At 39.3% G+C, this 22,752-nt stretch overlaps 1 protein-coding gene across 1 annotated transcript; it reads right to left on the reverse strand.

The window, feature by feature from the left end:
• Nucleotides 1-3,279: 3,279 nt before the first annotated feature.
• On the reverse strand, nucleotides 3,280-7,487 carry LOC120715156 (G-protein coupled receptor 26-like). The gene is made up of 3 exons (XM_040001995.1): nucleotides 6,277-7,487; nucleotides 5,629-5,742; nucleotides 3,280-4,962 (listed from the first exon to the last, which is right to left on the reverse strand). The coding sequence occupies exons 1-3, from the start codon at nucleotides 6,948-6,950 to the stop codon at nucleotides 4,686-4,688; spliced, it is 1,065 nt and encodes a 354-aa protein (XP_039857929.1). The 5' UTR covers nucleotides 6,951-7,487; the 3' UTR covers nucleotides 3,280-4,685.
• Between the last annotated feature and the right edge of the window lie 15,265 nt (nucleotides 7,488-22,752).

Here is a 22,752-nt window from a genome sequence, read left to right on the forward strand (position 1 = left end):
ATTTGACTCTGGCATATTTTGCTATTCATGGCAAAACATGTAATAGACACGCTGGTCCACCTCATTCAATTCACCCTTTACTAGCTTAATCGTTTCTGCTTTTTAAGGACTCTGGGATGCAATTTTTATGTTTTTTGCTCACTACCGACGTCTTGGCTTTAAATATATTACCTCTGTCTGCTGGTCTCTTCTAGATGCGTCTCCATTTCATGTTTTGGAGAGGCAAAGTGTGAAATGGACATGAGGAACCGGCATGTCTATAACACGTTTTGCTGTGATACTGGGTTGTCAGGTCATACCCCAAACATCACCCCTCCACCACCGTGCCTGACAGTTGGTATGAAGTGTTTGTGCTGATTTGCTGACATGGTGCTGTGCATTAAGTGACATTGTCCCAGAAATTCTGTGGTTTGTTCACATGCAGCTTTGAAAAGCTAAGCAACGCTGGCATGTTCTTTTAGGAGAGATTTTCTCCAGCCCTTCCAAACAAGCCTTACTAGTTCAATCTTTTTCTGTTATACTGTCATTAAATTTAACCTGCTAACTAAGATCTGACCCAAATGTAGACGTGGGTTTTCTGTAGTTTCTCTGAGTATTGTCTGACCTTTGGGCTAGTCTGCTGGGATGTCCACTCCTGGGAAAATTGTAGTACTGTGTTAACACACACCAAGATGCTCCACACTAACAAAATGCCAAAACTGGTGGTCACACTTACTGATAATCAGTTAATTAAGTGCATTTAATTAGCAGGACCTAGCTGCTACTGACCCTCAGTTACTGCTCAGTAATGGTGCTCTTTATTTTTCATGGGACTACAAATAAAACTTTCTTTTTCACATGATTGCAGCTTGAGCCAGTTTGTGAAAGTGACCTCTTTGACCACTCATCTTAAATCATTTTTTTTAAAGTTTAAATTTGTCTCACTTTGGAAAAGCAAGTGGGCATCAGTATTCAGTTAATGCTCAAAATATGCAGATACATAAACACATATTGGCATGTCCATAAGCAGTAGAATCAATGTTTACAAGCTGAACAGATGGCTGGAGCATAACAGACTTGTAATGCTATTAATTTAATATTTGCTTGACATTTTTGCTGCAGACGTGAACACGCAGTGTGGACTTTGTCCTTATGGTGAGTTATCAATGGTATCAAAACAAATAACTCTTGCTGCTCATTAATTTTATCATGCGAAAAGCTTTCAAATCTGATTTTTTTTTTAATTTTTAAATTTTGAATTATTGCCCTTATAAATTTGTGGAATGTTAAAATTAACCATGAAGTCCTTGAAGATACTGAAAAAACAGTAGTATGAAGTTTTCGCTTGAAGGCAGTGATACTCTTTAAACGTTTCTGTAGTGGTTTGGGGGACAAAAAATAAATAAATAAATAAAAAACCCAGAGGAGAAAAAACAAAACAAATGCAGCATTCCTGGACAAAAATAGATGGTCTTTTTATTACATCTATGAGCAGGGCAGGCTGTTTGCTTAAGGGCATGGGGAAAACTTTGACATTTAAGCCCAACATTCCCATGATTCACATTATGTGGTTTGTCTGGTAGATTTACTGGAAGAGATTAGGATAAACTGCTATATAAGGAATACTTGGAGATTAAAGACAAAGAAAACTAGAGAATAGAGGCCTAGTGAGACAAGGGGACATAATAGAAAGTCATGCCTTCATTATCATCATTATCTGCTGTTTTCCTCGGATATGTCATGTTTAAACATCTACGGATACTGTATGTAAACCCTTCTATGTGCTTCTGCAATTAATGAGCAGACCAGAGGGAGCTCACGGTGAAAGATTGTCTAACAGAAATTAAAAAGATGAGTCAGTTACGTTTTCTCAGTGTGTGCACGGTGATTCTTTTCTTATTCAGCTCGCTGTAGCTGCTGCTGATTAAAAGAGGTTGCAGCACACGGGTGACTCCAGCTACTGTGGCAGTCTTGCACAAATTTGACAGCCAATTTATTTTGCTACAGTCTTTTAAAACACCCGTGTGAAATGCCACATTTAGATTGTAGTGGCTCTTTAGCTCTAAAACTTCATCACTGCATATTTTCAGGAATTTAGAGGTCTGCCATGTTTGCATGCTTTTATGAGTTATTAATATTTTGTTTATGAGCTTTGTCCTTTATGATAAATTTGCACACACATACTGTATTCTGTGTAATCTCCTGCAATCTACTTCTACTTTGCTATTGTGGTATGATGACCTGTTATAGCTTGTTCAATAAACTCAGACAACACTGTAAAGACGGTGACTGCACTAACATTTTAAATTGAGCTTGATCAGTTTAAGAGACCTGACATAATCTGATCAGGAAGTCAAATTTGTACAGCGTTTAAAGCTCACATAAAACCATAAATCCTTTGATACTGAACTGAATTTTTATCTCACATGGCCGTAAATGTTTTTTTTACACGAACAACTTTTACTTTGTCTGAGTGGGAGAACTGTAGTGAGCGCCACTCCTTCGTCGTGCCCTGACACTCGGGTCGCATGAAGTCATCCAGCAAACTCATGTTCTTCTTCTTCCTCCTCTGCTTTCTTGTCCTTCCCACGCACAGTGACTTAATCGCTAGGTCTGTACACAGCATTTCGTGTATGGCAGGTTTGTGTCTGCCACTACACTACCCACTCACTAAATCTCCCAGGGAGATGTGGTATGCACACACCTCCAGACTGGGGCTCCTTCCAAACTCACTGAATACTTTCAGCTAATTGCCCTCGCTTGGTGTGCTTCACAGTGATATGGTCAGCTCATCTTTTGCCCTTTTGGTGAATAATTCAATTTACTGGGGGCAGTTTTGTCTTATGACAAGACATGATTGTTTCAAATTTTTTGATTCAATTTGTTTTGCATTGGATTTAAGTAGGATAGATGACACAGATGGCAAGGACCTTTGAAAACTGCCACAGCATTTGGCGAGATAATGCCTACCTCCATCCTTTTTCGTGGCTTCTTTTATTCTTTTCCCACTCCTTCTAGAAGCTCTGCAATTAAGAAAGCCTTTAACTTTCAATCCTGATGCTTTTGTATAAAGTCTTTGTTCTGCTGCCACATCAACAGCAGCAGTAGTGGGAGGGACCCTTAAATGATTTTTCGTGTTAATTATTATTTCTCCATGACTTAATCATCGTGGGAGAATAAAGGTGTTGGAAGATTGGTGCTATAGTAAAGCATTTTTCAAGATCAGATTTGCTGAATTCTCTATGCATCATCTCAATAAAAATACAGATGATAAATGTTTAAGAAGACAGCTTGGCACAGTTTCAAATGTCAAAATGCACAGCATTTATTGCAATATCATCACAAACGTATTAGCAAAATTCAGACACAGTTTTGACAAAAATAAATAGATTTTTTTTTTTTGCCTTTTAAAGGCTTCATACTGTCACAGTAAAGTAAAAACACAACATCCTGATTAGTCAGTGTTGTCTTACAACACAGATATCGCACAGCCACTCATATGACATGAGCTCAAATGTTAATTACACATTACCGAATAGCTGCTACCACATTCAATAACATTTCACCTTGTGCTGCCTTACGCAACCAAATAACGAGGTTGTATTACAAAATAAACATTACTTACAAAACGGACTACTTAACAGGATTAAAATCACACACTTTACCATAACACAACCATTGAGAAAAGTGTTCCCTCTGTTGAGTTGTGATTCAATCAGAGACTTCATAGGCACTTTAGAAGTCAGGCCTCACAGTTATACTGTACAGTATTTTCAATAAAACTATCAGTGTGGTGCAACACAACTTTAAAATATCATCTGCTTTAAATGATTCCATGAACACATGAAGTATTTAATCCAGCTTTCTTCATCATGAGTGAGGTCAGAGGTTATGCTTGAATTTCAGTCAAGACATGCAGCCATTCGCTTTAGGTGGAACACAACACTTTGAGCATCTTTTTCAAACAATATAACTTATAAATACATCGATTTGAGGTAATCAGATACTTCTGTTCCTTCGTTCTGCATTTTGGAGATGGGGCGGCAGTCTTGTTCACGTGCGCTGCAGTTTGTGCCTTTGAAACAGTCACTAGATTACCATGCCACAGCAGTCTAGGTATTTCACACAAATTTACCAGAATGCTACAAAGCTATATCACGAAAAACAGGTCCAAGACCTTTGCAGAAAAAGATGTACATTTGTATTAAATCCTCAATGCCATTAAAGTCTACAAACATAGCCGGCCTACATCCCCCCCCCCTCCCCACAATAAACCTACTCTATTGAGAGTTAACAAATAATAATTGAAAAACACATCTACAGTAAGTAGCACTGTGTGACATGCTTCTTGTAATCACGAACATGGGTATCTGCTGTAAATAAAGAGATGTCACTGTCAATAACGGTCAATGCATTTTTGCATTCAGGAATACAGATGCGAAAAAAGCAGCACAATCTGAGCATTTAGCTATCTAAGTCAGAAACGGTGGCAAATTAATTAAGTATGGAGATGCGGAGTAACACATTGCTGGTTTTGGTCTTTTCATTGAATTTGTTCACAATAAAAAGTACAAAATATCTTGTCCCTTAACAAGTAATTACATGAGAAACGTTTGATATTATCATATCACTTTTTATGTTATCTCAAACTCAGAAGAAAATGTCAGCATCCAAGATCAACACTTCACCTGTCACTGTGTTGACGTTCACTGGACGAGGGGTTTTTCAGTCGGTGGTTGGACATTGTTGGTTGCATTGGAGGAGTTGTCACTTCTCCTTGCATTGTTCTCTATCCTGAGTGAGGAGGAGTTGAACGTGCTCCTCTTGAGGACTTTGTTTGCCAGAAGGCTGCAGGTCTTCCTGTACTGGTGACGCAACAGTGAGTAGACAAATGGGTCGCTTGCTGCCTTGGTGTAGGCCAAGCATTTGGACAGCACACCCCAGTGAGGGTTTATGGGTCCTGGGATGAAAAGCTCTACAATTCTACCTCAAACAGAGAAAACATGGGAAGAAAAGTCACATACAATTGATGGACAAAGTGCAGCTTCTTACATGAGTGAAATGGAAGAAATCTACAACACTTAATGAATCTCCACCAGTGCCTCAGTACTGTGAAAATGTCATCACTTCATTTCACTTCACTGAAATGTCATCACTATGTTCGGGGAATCTGAACAGATGGCTGTGGCTTTTGTGGATTCTCAAGTTCTTGCAAATGATGATTTCTTTTTAAATTCCTATTACATCAAAATAAAGGCTGGACAAACCAGCAAGAGTATTTTTTTGCACTTGTTATTAACAGCAAGTGCAAACAGTGAGTGCACATTATACTGTAAAGAATGAAGTAAAGATGTAGTAGCTTAAATATTTAAAATATTATCTTACACATACAGTAGTTACCACCATCTGTATTGCTGTACTTGATAAGCTTTTGATCATTAGCTGTAGTCCAATATCTCCTTGATGCCAGTTGTTAAAAATGTATTTTTAATCTTTTGATTCAAAATGAAGAAAAATGTACGAAACCTTCACATCTTCTGGTGACAGTATGGTGGTAAATATCTCTCACAAACATGGATTCTGCTCCCACCCACCCACACACACATACGCATCCACAAACCATATACAGCATTATACATCGCTCCTCACCTTGTAATGACATAAGGCGTGAAGCACACCATAAATGTGCCGATGAATGTGCTGATTTTTTTGGTGGCCCTCTGCCTCCTCTGCTTCTGTTCATCCAAGCATTTCTGGCGTACACTGTCAAAGCACACAGGTAAGATTATCTCCCTTGTATGCATGACCAGAGACATGCAAACATAATTAAGCAGTCAAAAGAGAAGACATATGAGGCAGACTTGAAGAGAACAGTATGCTGTGCACTATTATCTAAGACAATTACATCAGAGATTCTCACACTACAGAGATAAAAAGAAAATATACAAAGAGAGAGCATTTCAATTCTGTTACTAGGAATCAAATGTGGTTATTTTATTCAATCAAATGTCCAACATTTGATTACAAATTTTGATAGAAATTACCAATATGATGGACAGCTTTATAACAGCTAGTGAATCTGTAAAGATTCTGTTTGATTTAAATAAATGCACTAAATAAAGGTTTTCTTATATAATCACAATTTGCTGACAGAATGATTTAACCTCCAAAGTATCCAAATGATTGTTTGACACACTGGATAACATAAATAACAACGGGTGGAAATGTTTTATTAAAAGACACATGTATTAAAAGGACAGGTGGATTAGAGCGAATGCATCTCTAATGCTTGTTTACCTGGGGTGAATATCCACAAGCAGCACCAGTGTCTGCATAGTGATGACGTCGATGCGTTTACAGTGAAACCTCGCAACTTTGAGAACTTTGAGATACGTTACACACAGCACGATCAGCGTGAGAAGGAAAGTGAGAGAGTGCAAAACCACGGTGAAAATGATGAACTGCGTCCCGGCTCCCTTCGCTCTCACACTGCACAGCGTGCACGATGCGTAAAGGTGGTTGTAGCCGACCCAGGAACGGCAGGTAGCCACCGTGGAGAAGCAAAGTGAATGTATCCACGTGTATCCTAGAGCTATCACTGCATCCCGGTGCCGTATTCTTGAGTGGTAGCTCAGCGGGAAAACCACCGCCACCCATCTATCGATGCTAAGAGCTGCCATGGTCAACATGGAGTTTGTGGTGAGAAAAGTGTCGAGGAAACCCACAATTTGACAGAAACCGCTGCCCCCGGGGTGGCCCGTGGTGATGAGCCCGATCAGAGTTAGTGGCATGTTGGACACGCTCAGCAACAGGTTGCAAAACGTCAAATTGAGAATAAAAAGGCCGGGTACCTGTTTGCGGATCTCCGGATTGTACATAAAGCAGATCAGCACCACAACGTTGGACAGCAGCGACACGACAATAATCCCCAAAACCAGCACAGAGGCAACTATGTCCGCTGCGTCCATCATGCTTCCTCTCAGAAACCCAGACTTTTGAAAAGTGCATCCACAGTCCTGATGCGAGCTGTCATCGTGAGTTGTGGACACAACGTATATGAGTCCAACAGATGAACATGCTGCTTACCCTCACCGGGATACGAACGTCTTCATTACACGAAGCTACTCTTCCAGCAGCGTCGAAGATGAGGTCGTGGGAAATTCGCACAGAGACCGCTCACCTTGTTACTGTGGGGGAATTTAGAAGTCTTCTTTACTGGAATGGGGTCACAGTAGGAGGCTGGTTCTCTTTCGGCGCTGCGGTAGTTTTTTCAGTGGTCATGTCACTGGTCTCACACATCGGGGGTTCCTGCTGCGCAATTGCGCACTGACATGATGGACGGCTTTTTTTAAGGACAAAAAGTGCTTAAAGCAGTCGCTGTGTTTGAGCACTTACAGTCTATTGTCTTTTACTGCCAGCGTCTGAAGCACGCTGGTGCACTCATGTTCAAAAATAGCTTTTTAGTGTAAAAATAGAAGTGCGACGCACGATTACGTGGCTGGTGGTAAGGCTGATGTCATAAGCGTCACGTTGAACTCTGGAGTTTGGTAATGAAATGTTTTTGTGGGGTTTGGGGAAAAAATAGAAGCTTTAAAATATTTAAATAGCTAATTGAATGTTTTGCAAGTCAGTGTGACGAGATTAAATGGCAACACTATCATCACTTTATTAACATTTCACAGCAGATACACTTTTGCCCAGAGCTCAGAAATCGTTGCGAGAAGTGTTCAAAGCTTTACGTGGTGCTTTAATTGGACGCAGTGCAGCTGGATTACATCCAGGGTATTAGTCCACAGTGCAGCAGTACCACCGCCTCTGGCACAAAACAGAACCGCGTGCATCCCCCAGCCCTGCAAAGGAAGGCACACTGTTAGAGATACTGTGTTTTCAATAGATCAGCAGTGTGTGTGTGTGTGTGTGTGTGTGTAGTGTGTGGTTAAAGATCTTGAATTAGAAGACATTTCGGTTCCTTCCTGTCTTCCTTACAAGATTGTTCAAGGTTTAAAGTTTACAATTAGAAATGCGTTTAGATTATATCTGAAGTTCAGCATTTAAAATGGTGATTTGGAAGTAAGGGAATAGTGAATTTATGATGTACTGTATACATCATTTGCCATCTTTGTGAATTAAAAAATAGTCTTGTTTTAGTTCAGAAAAGCACATAGGTATTAAAATATAGAAAAGATGACCCACATAAATGCTTTCTTGTTTATCAATGGTTGTAAATAATGGCAACATTTTTACATAAAGGTAGATCAAACTGATATCAGTGAAGATTTAGAGGTTTCAAGAAAAATACAAAGGAAATACAAATGTGAAAAAGTGCACAGTAGAGTTCTGCTTAGTACCTATATTATGCTGATAACAGTGCACTATAGGTCTGTACAGATACTGTATCCTTCACTACCCATGCATTTGAAATATTATTTTACTTTATCGCTGTCCCTCACTATCACTAATATATGTGTGATAGTTCTTTTCTATCTATCCAAAGTAGTTCAAATGCAACATGATGCCTACTTTTGAATGCAGAAAGTTCAGCTTCAGACATACAACAAAGAATTAAATATTCATGCAGTGTCCTCTTTTCATTTCAGTTAACAGCCAAATGGAAAAAAAAAAGAAAAGATAATGAAATGTTTAGGCTACAGCAGTTTTTGCAGTGAAGCACAAAGTTAATGGCTCTACAGATTTACCCTATTATGTGAAAATGTTCACACTGAATAATATGGTACAAGGCTGACAACTGTGCAGAGCACTGAAAGGGAAAATATGGTGTATTCTTTACAAATCACTAAGTGTAACTAGATCAGACTAATGAAAGTGGGGTGGCTGTAGCTCAGGTGGTAGAGCAGGTCATCTACTGATCGGAAGGTTGGTGGTTCGATTCCCGGCTTCCCCTAGTCTGCATGCCAAATATCCTTGGGCAAGATACTAACCCGAAATTGCTCTCCGATGCATTCATCGGAGTATGAATGTGTGTGAATGTCAGTTGTGCTTGTGTGAATGGGTGAATGCACAAGTTGTGTAAAGCGCTTTGAGTGCTCAGAAGAGTGGAAAAGTGCTATATAAGAACCAGTCCATTTACCATTTTACCAATAATGAATTACAGTGATTATATGTTGTATGTGTTTTGATACATGCTAAATCTTCTGTCAAGGGTGAATCAGGGAGGTCAGACAACAAGAACATTTAACATCTTTGTCATGCTGCAGTTACTGTGTTGTATTAAACTGCTGTTACAGTCTGAAAAAAACAAAACCCAATCTCACACTACAAACCTGTAGACTGTTCATGTGACAAATGTAATTTGTGACCATCGCATCAATATTAGTCATATAGCAGTTTCTATTTTCACATATCCTTTAAATACACAGTATAGAGTCATTAACCACTGTCGCCATCCACCACACATGTGAGCTCTTTGAACATTTCAATTAACCTGTTCAGTGAGACCGGCACAGTAAAGGTGCAAATTAAAATTACTAATTTCCACAAAAATCATTTAACTCAGATTAGCTTCAGGGCCAAAATTAAAAGCTTGGATTTGATGTATGGTGTTTAATTGAAAAAGATTTCCCCATTGTCCAGCTACAAGGTGAGAAGCCAGTCGATTTGCTAGAACAGTGGTCACATGTGCAGCTGTCTAGCCATCTTATAAATTAAAGGTAATGACAAATATCTAGCAGGGCACTGATTTTTTAATTAATACCACAGAGAGAGAAGTTTTTAACTTTTTCATACAGGAGCAGATGGTAAGTCCACAAAGAACATCAATTCTCCCCGGTGCTCCCAAAGCCAAGATAAAGTCCAACTTCATTTTCTTACACAGACTGAGTTAATGAGGTGAGAGGTTACAGCTCCAAATGGCCATACAAAGAATCACCCAGTGGTCTCTGCAGACACTAGAAGTCAGAAGTAATTCCTAAAACCTTTGATTTAGTTCAATTTTCTTCATTTGTGTTCAGACTGACCAAAAAAACCACAAAGGATTAAATCCACGCTTTCATTTTGTTTCTGTTTGAAAATGCCTTTCTCTGGCGCCATCCAATGGTAGGAATAGAAAAAGACACCACGACCAGACAGCGTGAACACAAGATGAGCGTGCTTCAAGCAACAGGTAGATGGCTGTGTGTGTTAAATCATTTTAAATCTGCTGTAATACACAAACAAACATTAAAGCAGCACAACTGAAACAAAAGTCGCTCTTGTGTTGACAAAGTGCTTCACAATGTTTGGCTCTTCCTTGCTGGCGTGTTCAACCGCATTAATGCAGGTGTCTTCATTCATGCTAAGGTCGCATTTGACCTGATAATAATAATGCCCCTGGTTTCGGAAGGCTTGGTTAATCATTGAGTAATATGCTAACGCACACCAGAAGTTTTCTCGTGTTTGCTGCCGATATCTGTCTCTAAGGTCTTTTCAAATGAGTCGTTTAAGTGTCTGTTGCTGTTTAGATGCAGTTTGTGATTGGTTAATGGCTTTGCTATGTTTTCAGGCGATGTGGTGCCTGTTCAGTTGTTGTGTGCGCATTCAAACTGTGTGATTGTTGCTATCCACAGTGGTCAATTGTTATCTTCTTTTAAATATTCGCTTTTGCATCCTGCTTGATCGCTAGATTTATATATATATATATATATATATATATATATATATATATATATATATATATATTACTGTTTTTAGAGATTAATATAAGGATGAGGCCTGGTTGCAAATACCGTGTTTGGTTCTGAATGTGTCGCTCTCATGAACTTACATTAGTATTTTGGACATGTATGCCTTCTCACCCAGTATTATTGAGTTCCATCTCGGATGAGAGGGGCTTGCTGGCATTCAAATCACAGTCTGGAGTTCATCCACATAGGTTGGATGCATCACAGTGTAGAATATTAATTTTTAATTTGAATAAGGTCAGTATCCAGCGACAGCAAGCTTAATGCCAGATGGGACACCGTGATTTAAGCCCGTTCTCATCAATTTACTTTCTCTACAGGCGGCCTTGTTTGTTTTCGTGTAGTTATATGAATCGACTAATTAAAACTGACTGTGCCTGACTGTTTGTCTGCGTAGCTGGACATCTCCTGTGTCCATCTGCACAGTTACTGCTTCGTCACACCGAACATGCTACTGGCTAAAGGAAAAAAAACTTGATGACCTTTAAAGGAGAATCATAACATTTCCCATCTCTGTATATTTTTAGGTCAGTTACTCAGTACACCTGCTCCCTCTCAGTGTGCTGCCTTCTTCAGATGTTGGATTGCTTTCATGTTGAATTTACACTTCATGCAAAGCTCTGGTTTTAATATTGGCTAAACCTCAAATGGCTGGTTGTTTCTTGGCTGTACATAAATTGTTGCAGCCATTCCAGGCTCCGTTAATCATACCCATCGCCCATCTGCTTTGATGTCCTTTCTCTGGTAATGAGTGTAACATCGCTGTACACAGCCGCGACAGTAAGCAGCTTCCACTAGCCTTTTTAAATGGAGTGCTGGGTAAGTTTTAATGAGATGTCACGATGGTACATGTCAGGACCTTCATAATCTGGACATATGAGGCTTTGCTTTATCCTTCTGGTCTCTCCTAGCACCTACAACTGTGTGTGTGTGTTTATTCCTAACCTTCAGTTCTTATGGCAATTAAAAATTGCCAGAAAAAAATGCCTGACTGCAGCCCGAACTGGCTCTTTTGTATTTTCAGGCTGTCTTTTGTTCTTCTTCTCTGTTTGGAGCCATATCACTTTTTTTTAAGCACAGTTTCATTTCCACATAAATTGCCAAACTGCTAGACAATGTCATGGTTCATCCTTTTGACAGAGAAGTGCACAATTACATTTCTGCATTTTAATATCTATAGGTGATGTCTTAAGTTCAATACTATTAGCAGCATGTGTCTATTTGCATTAACTCATTAAAGTTTTTTTTTTTTTGAAAGCTTTTAATCTGGTGATTTGTTTTTCTTCTTCTCTGGTGTAAACACCTCTAATGGCAGTGGATTCTTTGGCTCCTTCGGGTTTTAGAGGAGATCCTGGGTGGTTTGGGCGTCCTCTGGTTGAAGTTTGGAGGGCTGGTCAGCACCAGTGCTCTTTGCTGCACTCTCATTCCTGAGTTGTTATTGCAGTGTGGCGTGTTGCACTACTTTACTTAGAAAGGGGGGCGCTGGGGTGTGTTCTTAGCATGACAACGTGTGCATGGTCTGTAAGAATGTTTACAGATGGATGGTTTAAAGTTGCGTCTGCATGAATGCAAGACCAGATTTCTCAGAGTAACAATGTAATGTTATGCTGTTCTTACTAACATGATTTTTAACTGGTCACATTCTTATGTATAATTCAGCTTGTGTCAGCCTAATCTGATCATTTCATACATTTTCTTGCTTCTTAGGTAGAAAATCATTAAATAGCAAAATTCACTACACACCTGTTACATACATGAAGTCTTGTGAGAGGCAAATATTCTGACTTGATAATGCACATAGCAATAGAAGTAAAGGGTTAAAGTGGGGATATGTTTTTCTCTTTTTTAGCTGCAGAAAGCTGTAACAGAAAACATATAAAAATGAATATAACCTTGAGAATGTTTCAGTTCAGGATGCTCAGACAGTTAATGTAAACTCATTTTCTTTGTTTGCCTCTCTGACCATAAAAGCTATTTTTGTTTAATAGCTGAACAATGTGGTTCCTGAAACATATTAAACTCAATTCTTTTAAATAATGATGTGGAGGATTGGAAATGTCGGCGTTCACATTAACAGTAAAGTGGGGTTTGTTTAAAACAAAAGCCGCCTCTGTTTTCTGAGACGACTGAGGTGCTTTAACATCTGTTTGCTCGGGATGTTTTATGAGGTTGTGGTTGCCAGCGCCATCCTCTATGTAGTGATGTGCTACGGCAGCAGACTGAGCGCAGCGGATTACAACAGACTCAATAAACGGATTCACAAGGCCAGTAATGCTGTGGGTGTGAGCCTGGCTTTCTGACAGAGGTTTCAGAAAAGAGCATGCTGTCCAAGTTATGGTCAGAATTGGACAATATTTCACATCCTCTCCATTTTGTGCTGAACAACAACAGGAGCATGTTCAGCAAAAACTCCCTCCACCGCAATATGTCAGAGGAAAACATTTTTCAGTTTTCAACCTAAATTTTCATTTGGATTGATTGTTTGCCGGCCATGTCATTGTGATGTCACTATATCTACTTCTATGGGTAGAGTGAGAGAAGTGTCCATGATAGGAGTGCGCACCTTTTCATTTACCATTAAGGCTGCTCTACTGGTCCTTTCATATCGTAAGCACCACAGTATGATAAATAACTGTGGATACATTTGTTTGCTTTCATTAGATGCTCATCTTTATGTTTCATTGGGACGGCATCAGACAAAAGTTCCATTGTCATCTCTGCGCCCATTCCAGATCATCCACAATACACAATTGCTTCTCTTTAGCTCTACAAGATTTCTGACAATGCTTTGACAGAAATTGAGTGCTGTCTCTGTTTCTTCTCTTTTGTTTTCCTTTTTTGCTTATTTCCTATTTTCAGGGAATCATGCTTTAATTTTTTCTGTCCTTATGCTTTGCTTTCTTCCCATACATTTTCCTTTTATAACCTTTCTTTTTTGTATTTCCCGTTTAACTAATCAATATCTTTTGTCCCACCTATAATGGATTTCACTTTTAAACAAGATGTAAAATCCTTTCCATTGTGTCAACTCATATATCTCTTGTTGAGACCACAGTTCCCTTCAATCAGCCAGGTCCTGTTTAATAAGGACTGCAAACTGCTCTCTTTTTAGCTGCAGACTGTTTGGATATTTAGATTTGTGCAGGTATTTGTCTTAGAAATGCAGGCTTTTTAGTGTTGTTTTTCATCAACATCAAATGATTTCATAATTTCATCCTCTACTTGACCTGGAAAAAATGTAGCATTAATGACATAAATCTGAATTTTCAACCAAAATAAACAAAAATACATTTGTGTCATATCAGCTGAATGAACGTCCTCCAGGTGTGTTGATTTCATATTTGTTTTGTCAGAGGCTGTACTTCACCTTTGTTTAAACCTACAGCATTGTATGTGGAGGATGTGTCCCCTTGTGGTAAAAGAGGAAAGTAGGATTGTTGCCATCTCCTCCATGTGATAAGAAGCTACTGTTGTCATACAGCAGTAGCATCACGCCCAACCTGATGTGGGTGGATGGATGTGCTGATCTGTCAGTCACCTGCTCCTCCCTGACAGTTAAGATTGCTGTAGTTACAAAAGCAACACTTGCACAGGCTCAAGCTTATGTTGCTGGAATATTTGCTAGGAATTCATTGTAACATTAACACTGGACATCTTTTCACCTAAAGCATGGTAGAGATTCTGTTAATCTGCTTTCTGATGCAGTGCTTCCCTCTACTGATTAAGAAATGGTAAGAAGGGAATGACTGTTATTCAAATACAAGAGTAACCGCGTGACAATATTCTTGCTACAAATAAAATTTACATTGTCAATTCTGAATAATTCATTAAAACTTTTTTAAAATTATATTAATGTGACTATTGGTACATTTTCTTAATAGTTTTAGTTATTAAATTACATTGCATACAATTATGAGAAAATTACTCAGTTTTACCTTTTTTATATTAATGGGGGCAGATACAGGAAGGGAGAGGGGGAATCTTTTCCCTGGAGCACCTTTGAGTCTTCTGGTGATGTCCTTTTTTGTCCAGAGGAGGGCGCTCTCGGCTCTGTTGACGCTCTAAAGGCTGAACCTGGTGGAGGTGAGCTAATGCAGTGGGTGCTGTCTGAGCTGTCAACACTCATTAGTGCTGTCTCATTAAAGTAATGTCAGTGGCACTCCATTAGCAGTAAAATGAACAGCTGCCCTGCCTTGAGGCCAAGTCAACAAGTGAACTTTGTGAGTCCGTGCAGCCTGCAGGTCAACCTCCTTTTAAGTAGGAGGAGAGAACAAACTGTTATTTGTTTTGGTTTTTAAATGAGCCTGCAAAGCTGTTTTTAGGTCAAATTGTAGAATATGGTTTCAGATTAGGATCAGGGATAGCTCAAAATTTAGGTAGTCACTGATATTTGAAATTTTGCAGGATGTATGCAGATTTTGGAGATGCATTTGCAGTCGTGGCTTGTTTAACACAGAAACATTGTAGGTGTCTGTTTTTCTGCAGACAGGTCAATAACAAAACATGATGATATAAAATTTAGAGATCTCAGTAAGACATGGGGTATCTGGCCCTAGGATCAAGATTGAGAGACACGGGAAATTGTACCTTTTGCTGTTGTGGCCCTAAAAACTCTCCAGTAAGCTTTCCTCTGCATATTAGACTCACTTCTCCACTGCCTTTTTTAAAAAAGGTATTCCACTTTTAAGATACATCTTTATTTATACAGTTTTAACACTGTGTGAATATAGCTTTTGTTTTTGTTGCTGTTTAATTCGTATTGCTCTCGTTGCTTAATATCTTTTTTTTTTTTTTTAAATTGGTGTTTTTAATACTCTGTTTTTCTGCTTTGTACAGCCTTGTTTGGTTTTGAACACACCGTCTTCATCATTTTGAATTGACAAAATAAACAATTGAATGGGGAAATGGGGTCCAGAGATTAATTATCTCTTGAGTATTTTGTTAATTTTATGATTTAATAATTGTATAGATCATGGAAGACCACAGGCAACTGACTCTGAACTTTTTATACATCAATGTGTTTAAAAATTTCATGTTGTGACACCAGAGGGTGAAGTTACCCCTTCACTTCGATGTAATGACTGTGTAAACATTAGATTTTGGGGCATTAATATAGTATTTATTCATGAGACATCAATATATGTGTGATTTGTTTTCTATCAGTTGTCAGTTAAAGATGTTTATTAAAATGATGATACTTGTCTCATTACTGTTGTAGCCCATTCATGGAGTTGCAGCAGCTCAGAGATTTTGCCATGTTTTTATGTCTTCCTAGTAATGACAGTAGGTTTGTAATTCAAGTTTCAATGTTCTTCGTTTTACTTAGCCCACATTTTTTTTAACACATTTAATGTTTAATGTCCTCTACCAAGGTGTGAATGTGCGAGTGAATGTGAGTGTGAATGGTTGTCTGTCCCTGTGTGTTGGCCCTGCGACAGACTGGCGACCTGTCCAGGGTGTACCCCGCCTCTCGCCCTATGACAGCTGGGATAGGCTCCAGCACCCCCCGCGACCCTGAAAAGGATAAGCGGAAGCGAATGGATGGGTGGATGGATGGATGTCCTCTACCACAGTGGAGACTGTATCCATAATAGTGAAACAGAGAACAGTGGAGAGCATTTTTTGGGGGTGGGTGCATTTTTACCCTTTCTAATTGATAGGACAGAAGAGCATAAACAGAAAGGGAGAGAGTGAGGGGGTATGACCCACGGTAGTTAAAGCCAGGCCCCTGCAGCCTTTCAGCATATATATCTATATCTATATAGATATACATATCTATTTGTTTCAGTGGAACCAAATTTCTCTAACTGCACTTTTAAAATATGATGTAAAATAACTTAAAAATGTTCATCTGATCCTGGTTTCTAATTTCCCGACTTTGAAACTTGGCAATGTGTGTGCTTTTAACGATCTGCTAGCAAATTACAGCAAAAACATTTGATCTTTTGAAATGCCTTAATAAAGGCCAGCCACACTTTAGCTCTTTTAACACAATCCCCTTCCTCTCCATCGGCTCCTTGTTACCCAACACATGCTACACCTCAAACAGCCACTCAGATAGACCAAGATCTGAATGGTATTTGGGGTCAAAACCACGATTTCCCCCATTTGCCTTCCTCCATTAATGGCCTATTTAGCGTACTGCCTATGGCAGTAAAGAGATAGCTGGGCTTTTATACCTTCTGACTGGATATATTAGCAGGTAATGTCCTTAAAGAGGATTAGCGGATGGAAAGAGAGGAAAAGAGAAAGGGAGGGAGAGTGGCTGAAAGTGCCGTAGGGATGGCATGGCAGTAAATAGGCAGGTGATAGCAGGGAGGACAGGAGAGCTTATGCTGCCTTGTGCAGCCTCTGGCTATAGATGGGGGGATTAGCTGCCATTCTGGATTCTCTGGTATCTTTAAGCATGTTAAATCAGACCTGCGTAATTTTTTATTTCTTTGCATACAAAGAGTATCTGTTGGAAAATAAATCTTCCTTTTCCACATATGCATTGAAGAATATGTTGTTTTATCATATTGTTAAACCTCATTGTATAGCACTTTGGGGAAATGCAAGGTATTAGTCGCCATGGTCAGTAAGTGGTTAATTCTGCATTTGTGGTTATCTGTTCTTTCCAATCCAGTGGAGTCAGTAAAGAATGTGCCCTAGATCAAAGGTCAAGAGTCCCAGTAAACCAAACAAATCACCCGTTTACTGTGTTCAACCTCATTTCTACTTAAATGCATTCTTAAACAGGCAGAGCGATGTTTAATGGCGACGTTAAGGAGGTGAATTATGAAGTTGACAAATGTGCGAGTGAGGGAGCAATTAAAAGTATTCACACTGTCCATTGAATGTAGCAGAACATATTTGTTTATGCGACTGGGCTTGAAAGGAGACACTGATTCTAAAATGGTAGTGCTCCTTGATGCATATCCTTTATTCTATTTCTATTTCTGTGTGGCTGGTGATATTTTCAGAATAATGACGATATCTGGCCATTTTGCAGCTTGTTACACGTCAATGTTCAATTTCAGTGTCCTTCGTGTATAACAAGGATAGATGGGAGTCATAGATGTGCGTGTGTGTCTGATTTTCGTATGGAAGACAAGTTTTCTGTTCTTTCACACTTCAAGGTTTTTATGCATCAAGTGGTTGAAACTGTTGCTAACCTTATCCTGGCATTTTTCTTTTCTTATTAGTAAATTTTAGACTTACATCTGAAAATGTTGTAGACGGAGGAAGATTGAAGAGAAATGACAGTGTTTGTCGTCTTTTTCGCCACACTGACATAAATGAGGGAGTAAAATGTAATGTTCTGGATTATATTATATGCAATATGACCTCATTTAAAAACAACAACAACAACAACAAAAAAAACTTAAGCTGGAGAGTTTTCTAACTCTTTTACCAACAATTTTTGAGAATGTAGAGGTTTGGTAAAAGAATTCTTTATAAAGTGTTGTTGTATTGAACTGCACAGGTGTATCTGTTAAGGTGCTCTATGGCTGTATATCGAGAATATTATGTAAAAGTACACCAATTTTCAAGAAACCATTTCAAGTTGCTCCTTAGGACCTTACATGTGGGATGTGGGTGGGGCTGGGCGATTGCTAAATGAGCAAGTCTACTCAGGCCACCCCCGCCTCCAACATTCTCACTGCAATATGACTAATGTCCTAGACCTTGACTTGGCCCAGCTAAGCTGTTTTTGGGGTATTTGATCATGCATAGATGAGTTAAATTGGGTCACTGCAGAATCTGCTTTAGTCAAAGTCCGTTGGAAAGGAGTCAAGTGGAGGGCAAGCACCTGGGCTAGCTGACCTTTATCTGGGAGAGAGGATATGGAGAGGGATCAGAAGGGAGAGCCTGCAGAGATCTGGTTTGTCAGAGCGTGCATTTCAAAATTTCAGGGATGAGTAAGTGAAGTATTTAGCTTGGCATGAAATCCTGTCATCAAAACTCTCCATCCAGTTTCTGATTTACTTTACTTACAGTATTACTTAATTTATCTTCCTTGTACATGGTGTCACAGAGTACTTTCTCATGTCAACTCAAGTTTCCAAATCTTCAGAAAGTGTGAGATTGCACCCTCTCCAGGGGAGGTATGCGCAAAATATATTCTGTGCCAACACATCCCTGTGACCATCTCTGCTCTCAGTAGCACCAGGATATGAAAGAAGCATTGTGAGCTGCTTCACGCTCCATGCCCAATTGACTTCTTTCCCCGTTAATCAAATGCACTGTTTACCTAATCTTTCATAGCATTTCAAAACCATTAAACCAAGAGGATTATCCTAGTATTTCTGACAGTGTATCTTTTCCTCAGCGCTTTGATAAAGCTCTCGTTTCCTGTCTCTCTCACTGCCTGTTCCCATTTTTTTCTTTCCTTTCCTTTTGATTCTTGTCATATTTTTACTTTATTTTGATCTTACAGCTTTCCTTTCTCTCCTAAGTTTACTTACTGCTCTGTGTACCTTCTCCAACCTGCCGATGGACATGTCTATCCTTTCTCTGAATATCCTTTCACCGATTAAAGCAGATTAAGCAAATGGAAAGGGAGTCAATCTGAAATTGGGTTTAATGCTGCACTTAACTATATTCTTGACTGCTTCCTTAGTGTACACTTGTGTCTTTGAGCAGGAAGTTGGTGTTGGTTAGAGGGGCTACATTTCGGAGAGTATATCTTATGTTAGAGAGGAAATTGTGAATTGAATTGCACTTAAAACCCTCTTTGTAAAACTAGACGAAGCACACAGCAAACTCACATGCCAGAACAGTTGGCCAGGAACTACAGATTGGTTTAAAGGTTGTAGCCAAGCTGCATTGAAGCTTATTATAGCCCAAAGCTGTGGGAGCATGCAGTTACTTTTCTCACTCAATGTACAACTCAGATATCTTCTAATAAGGTCAAAAACAAGAAACTTGACTTAGAGAAATCTGAAATTTTAAACATTAATGTGCAAAAGTCTCGAGCTACCCCTCATTTCTTTATATTTTGAGAGGAATTTTCTTGTCATTTTTTTCTCGAGCAATAGTTTTCCAGGATTTTAAGGTTTTCCTTTAGACATTGGCTGCTTTTCATTCCTTTTCAGTCCAATCCTTGCACCTGACCATATTGATTAAATAGTAATCATAGAACAGCTTTGGAATGACCTTCAGCTGTTTCTGAAGACGACTTAAAGAAATTACAAGAGGACCTACTTAAGAGAGATCAGGTGATGATGAAGACTAATGTTGAATTTAAAGCTTGTTTGAATCTTACAAATTTTGTTTTTGCCTTTTCTACTTATGCTTGCACATGTTTCAATGAATCACTGCATCCATTTAACATTTTCCTAGAAAAATAAATAAAAATATTACAGTTGGGTCAAGAGTTTTTCACAGCAGCATTTATCCAGATATCAAGGTGCTGACAATTCTAAGTAATTCTAAGTTTTATTGCAGCTAAATAATATCCTCAATTTTATCTGTATTTGGCAATATTATGTTTACAGCAAGATGAAGTTGTGTTTTCTTTATAGGCAAAAGGTAATCATGTGGACTGGATGAGTATGCAACGTGTCTGGCGTTTGTGTGGGAGATCTGGACAGACATTGATGATTTTATTAACCGTAATATTAATTTTTTTGTATGTGTGGGTATTGTATAAAGATGCAATTTTATTGTTCTGGATGTAAGAAAAAAACAAACTGAGTAAATGCAGTTTGGATTTATTTTACGTTAGTGTGAAATATGAAATTTAAATTTAAAATAAAAGAATTATGTTCCTTTTAAATTATTTTTTGCATAAAGTTTGTTTCAGCTTCCAGCTGGAGTTCGTTGTTGCTTTGGAATGAACAAAGGCATGTGTTTTCTTTTTCTTAGCCCAGTCTAATCCTTAAATGATCCTTATTTATTACTGCTGATAACTATAAAGACTTTTGAAGTGTGCGTTATGGTTTTTGGTATGCTTGCACACACGCATGACTGAGTTAGTCACGTTGATTGAGTGGTTGCTGATGATTCTGAGGGGTTAATCTGCATTTAGTTGGGCCATCCGGGTGCCTTAGAGGCCATCTTATTAAAGGAAATGAGACGTTGTGAGGTTTTTTTTTTTTTTCAGCAGACAGTTACTGAGCTCTGCGTGCATTCCTTCATGTCTTCTGCATACTGGACAGGAACAACGCTGTCCATAGTGGGTCCTGACAGAACAAGGCAAGACAAAAAGGCCCTTGTGCTAGTACACATGTTAGAGAGGGCATGCCGGTGTGTCAATCCAAAGCAATTATGAAAGTTTATCTCTAAACAGAACGTGACCACCGTAGACGGCTGAAGTTCTGAACTATTTGGATCAAGATAGCTGAAGAATCTAGAACCGTAATGCTTTAAAAGATTGACCCAACCCCCCCAGATACAGTGGTGAGGTTGGGGGGAAAAATGGGGACCTGTTGAAATGGACTAATAACGTCTTATACAGGTCATTTTTTGGCTTGCCAAGGAGTTGACTGTACGTTTAGATGAAAGGGTTTAATTGGAAATGATAACCTGATGACAGAGGGCATCTGTCAGCCCACAAGCCCTGGCTGTCTGTCTGCCAGTACTGCAACAATATCCACAGGGAGATTGGCAGATAGAAGCTGCTGTCAACGCCCTTAACTCAGGGTTGTTCCAGCACTAAACCTGCACTTGTGTCTGCTTCAGCAAGGGTACCTTTTACTGTTGCTGGCTCTGTCTCACAGCTAACCCTGAGCGGATGGAAACAAACACATTTTCTAATTTACATGCTAAGGATAAAAGGATAAAGACATAAGTGAGATGAGCATCAAAGAAAGCAGACCACAAATGCTTTCAGACCATCAGAGTAGTTCAACAAGATCCGGGACATCAAAGTCACTTAAATATTTTTCATTCTTGGGGCCACAAAATGTAGGATGATATGACAGACACACAAAAGGCCCACAGTTTCCTCTTGGCCCCCGCAGTAGTGTTGACATGAGTAGAAATTAAGTTATCACCCTTTTTTAAAGTCCAGACGGCTGTCAGACAAGACCCAATGGCACGGTGGTTGATTCGATGGTTCCAGCAGCATGGCTACTTTACAGGGAGAGCTCTGTGTCACATATCCATTTCCAAGAATAGTGCACAGAGCATACCACACGTGTCTCAGGAAGGATTTGAATGTACTTCCTGCTTGGGGCATGCATTTCCATTTTTAGATGGTTTATCAGTTGCTAATACTGCATATGTGGTCATACTGTGCTTTTGTGTATTGTATTTACATTTCATTCATATTGTGTGAAGCAGATATTTCACATATCACAGCGGAGCAGCCTGTTTTTTGTTGTTTTGTTTCACTTCCTGGTCCTCTATGCAGCGTTTGACCTCATGCCTGACCTCAACCCTCAAACCACTACTATTTAGCTAAGCATGTCACAACAGTCTTTATCCTTCTCAGACTGCAGGTGGGAAGATTAGACTAACTGACAGGTGAGTTAGTTAAAAAAATGGTGATTCAGTTTGGCACATGTTAATGAACTTTTTCTGACCGGGCGCACAGTTCTGTTGAGATCTGTTTGTGGAGCTCTTGAACATTGAACAATTCTTGAGCTGTTTCTGAATATACATACATCCAAAGCTGTTGAATTTTAGTCTTTAACCTGACAGCTCCCAAGTATAAAGTCTTTTGTTCTTTTGAATAAAAAGGTAATATTCTGGTGCATTCGCTGCTCTTTTGACAACCTGTGTGCATCCAGTATCCACCTGGCTTCTTTGCCTAAAACATGCAAATGTGAATGTGACTATTTTTATGTGTTATAAAATGTCTGAAGCTGTTTATTTCCTGCTTTGTGCTATATACACTCATAGCAGACGGGTCTGGCCCGGATCCTGTGTCAAGCTGGCACTGCTGGCTGACTTCTGGCATGGTAAGTGGTATGTCCTCCGGATATGGGCCAGGCCTGGCGTAGATGGCACTGTTTATGTAACCTCGCCCGATTATGGTTTGGTTTATGTGGCCCAGGCTCATAGAAAACAGGTCTTCCCCGGATCCGGCATCAAGCAGGCACTTCTGACTGACTGGTGTCATGGCAGGGTCTATGTCAACCAGATGTGGGCCAGGTCTTGGCAATGATGG

Source organism: Simochromis diagramma, unplaced genomic scaffold, assembly GCF_900408965.1.
Source record: "Simochromis diagramma unplaced genomic scaffold, fSimDia1.1 OVJJ01000421.1, whole genome shotgun sequence".
Lineage (NCBI taxonomy): Eukaryota > Metazoa > Chordata > Actinopteri > Cichliformes > Cichlidae > Simochromis > Simochromis diagramma.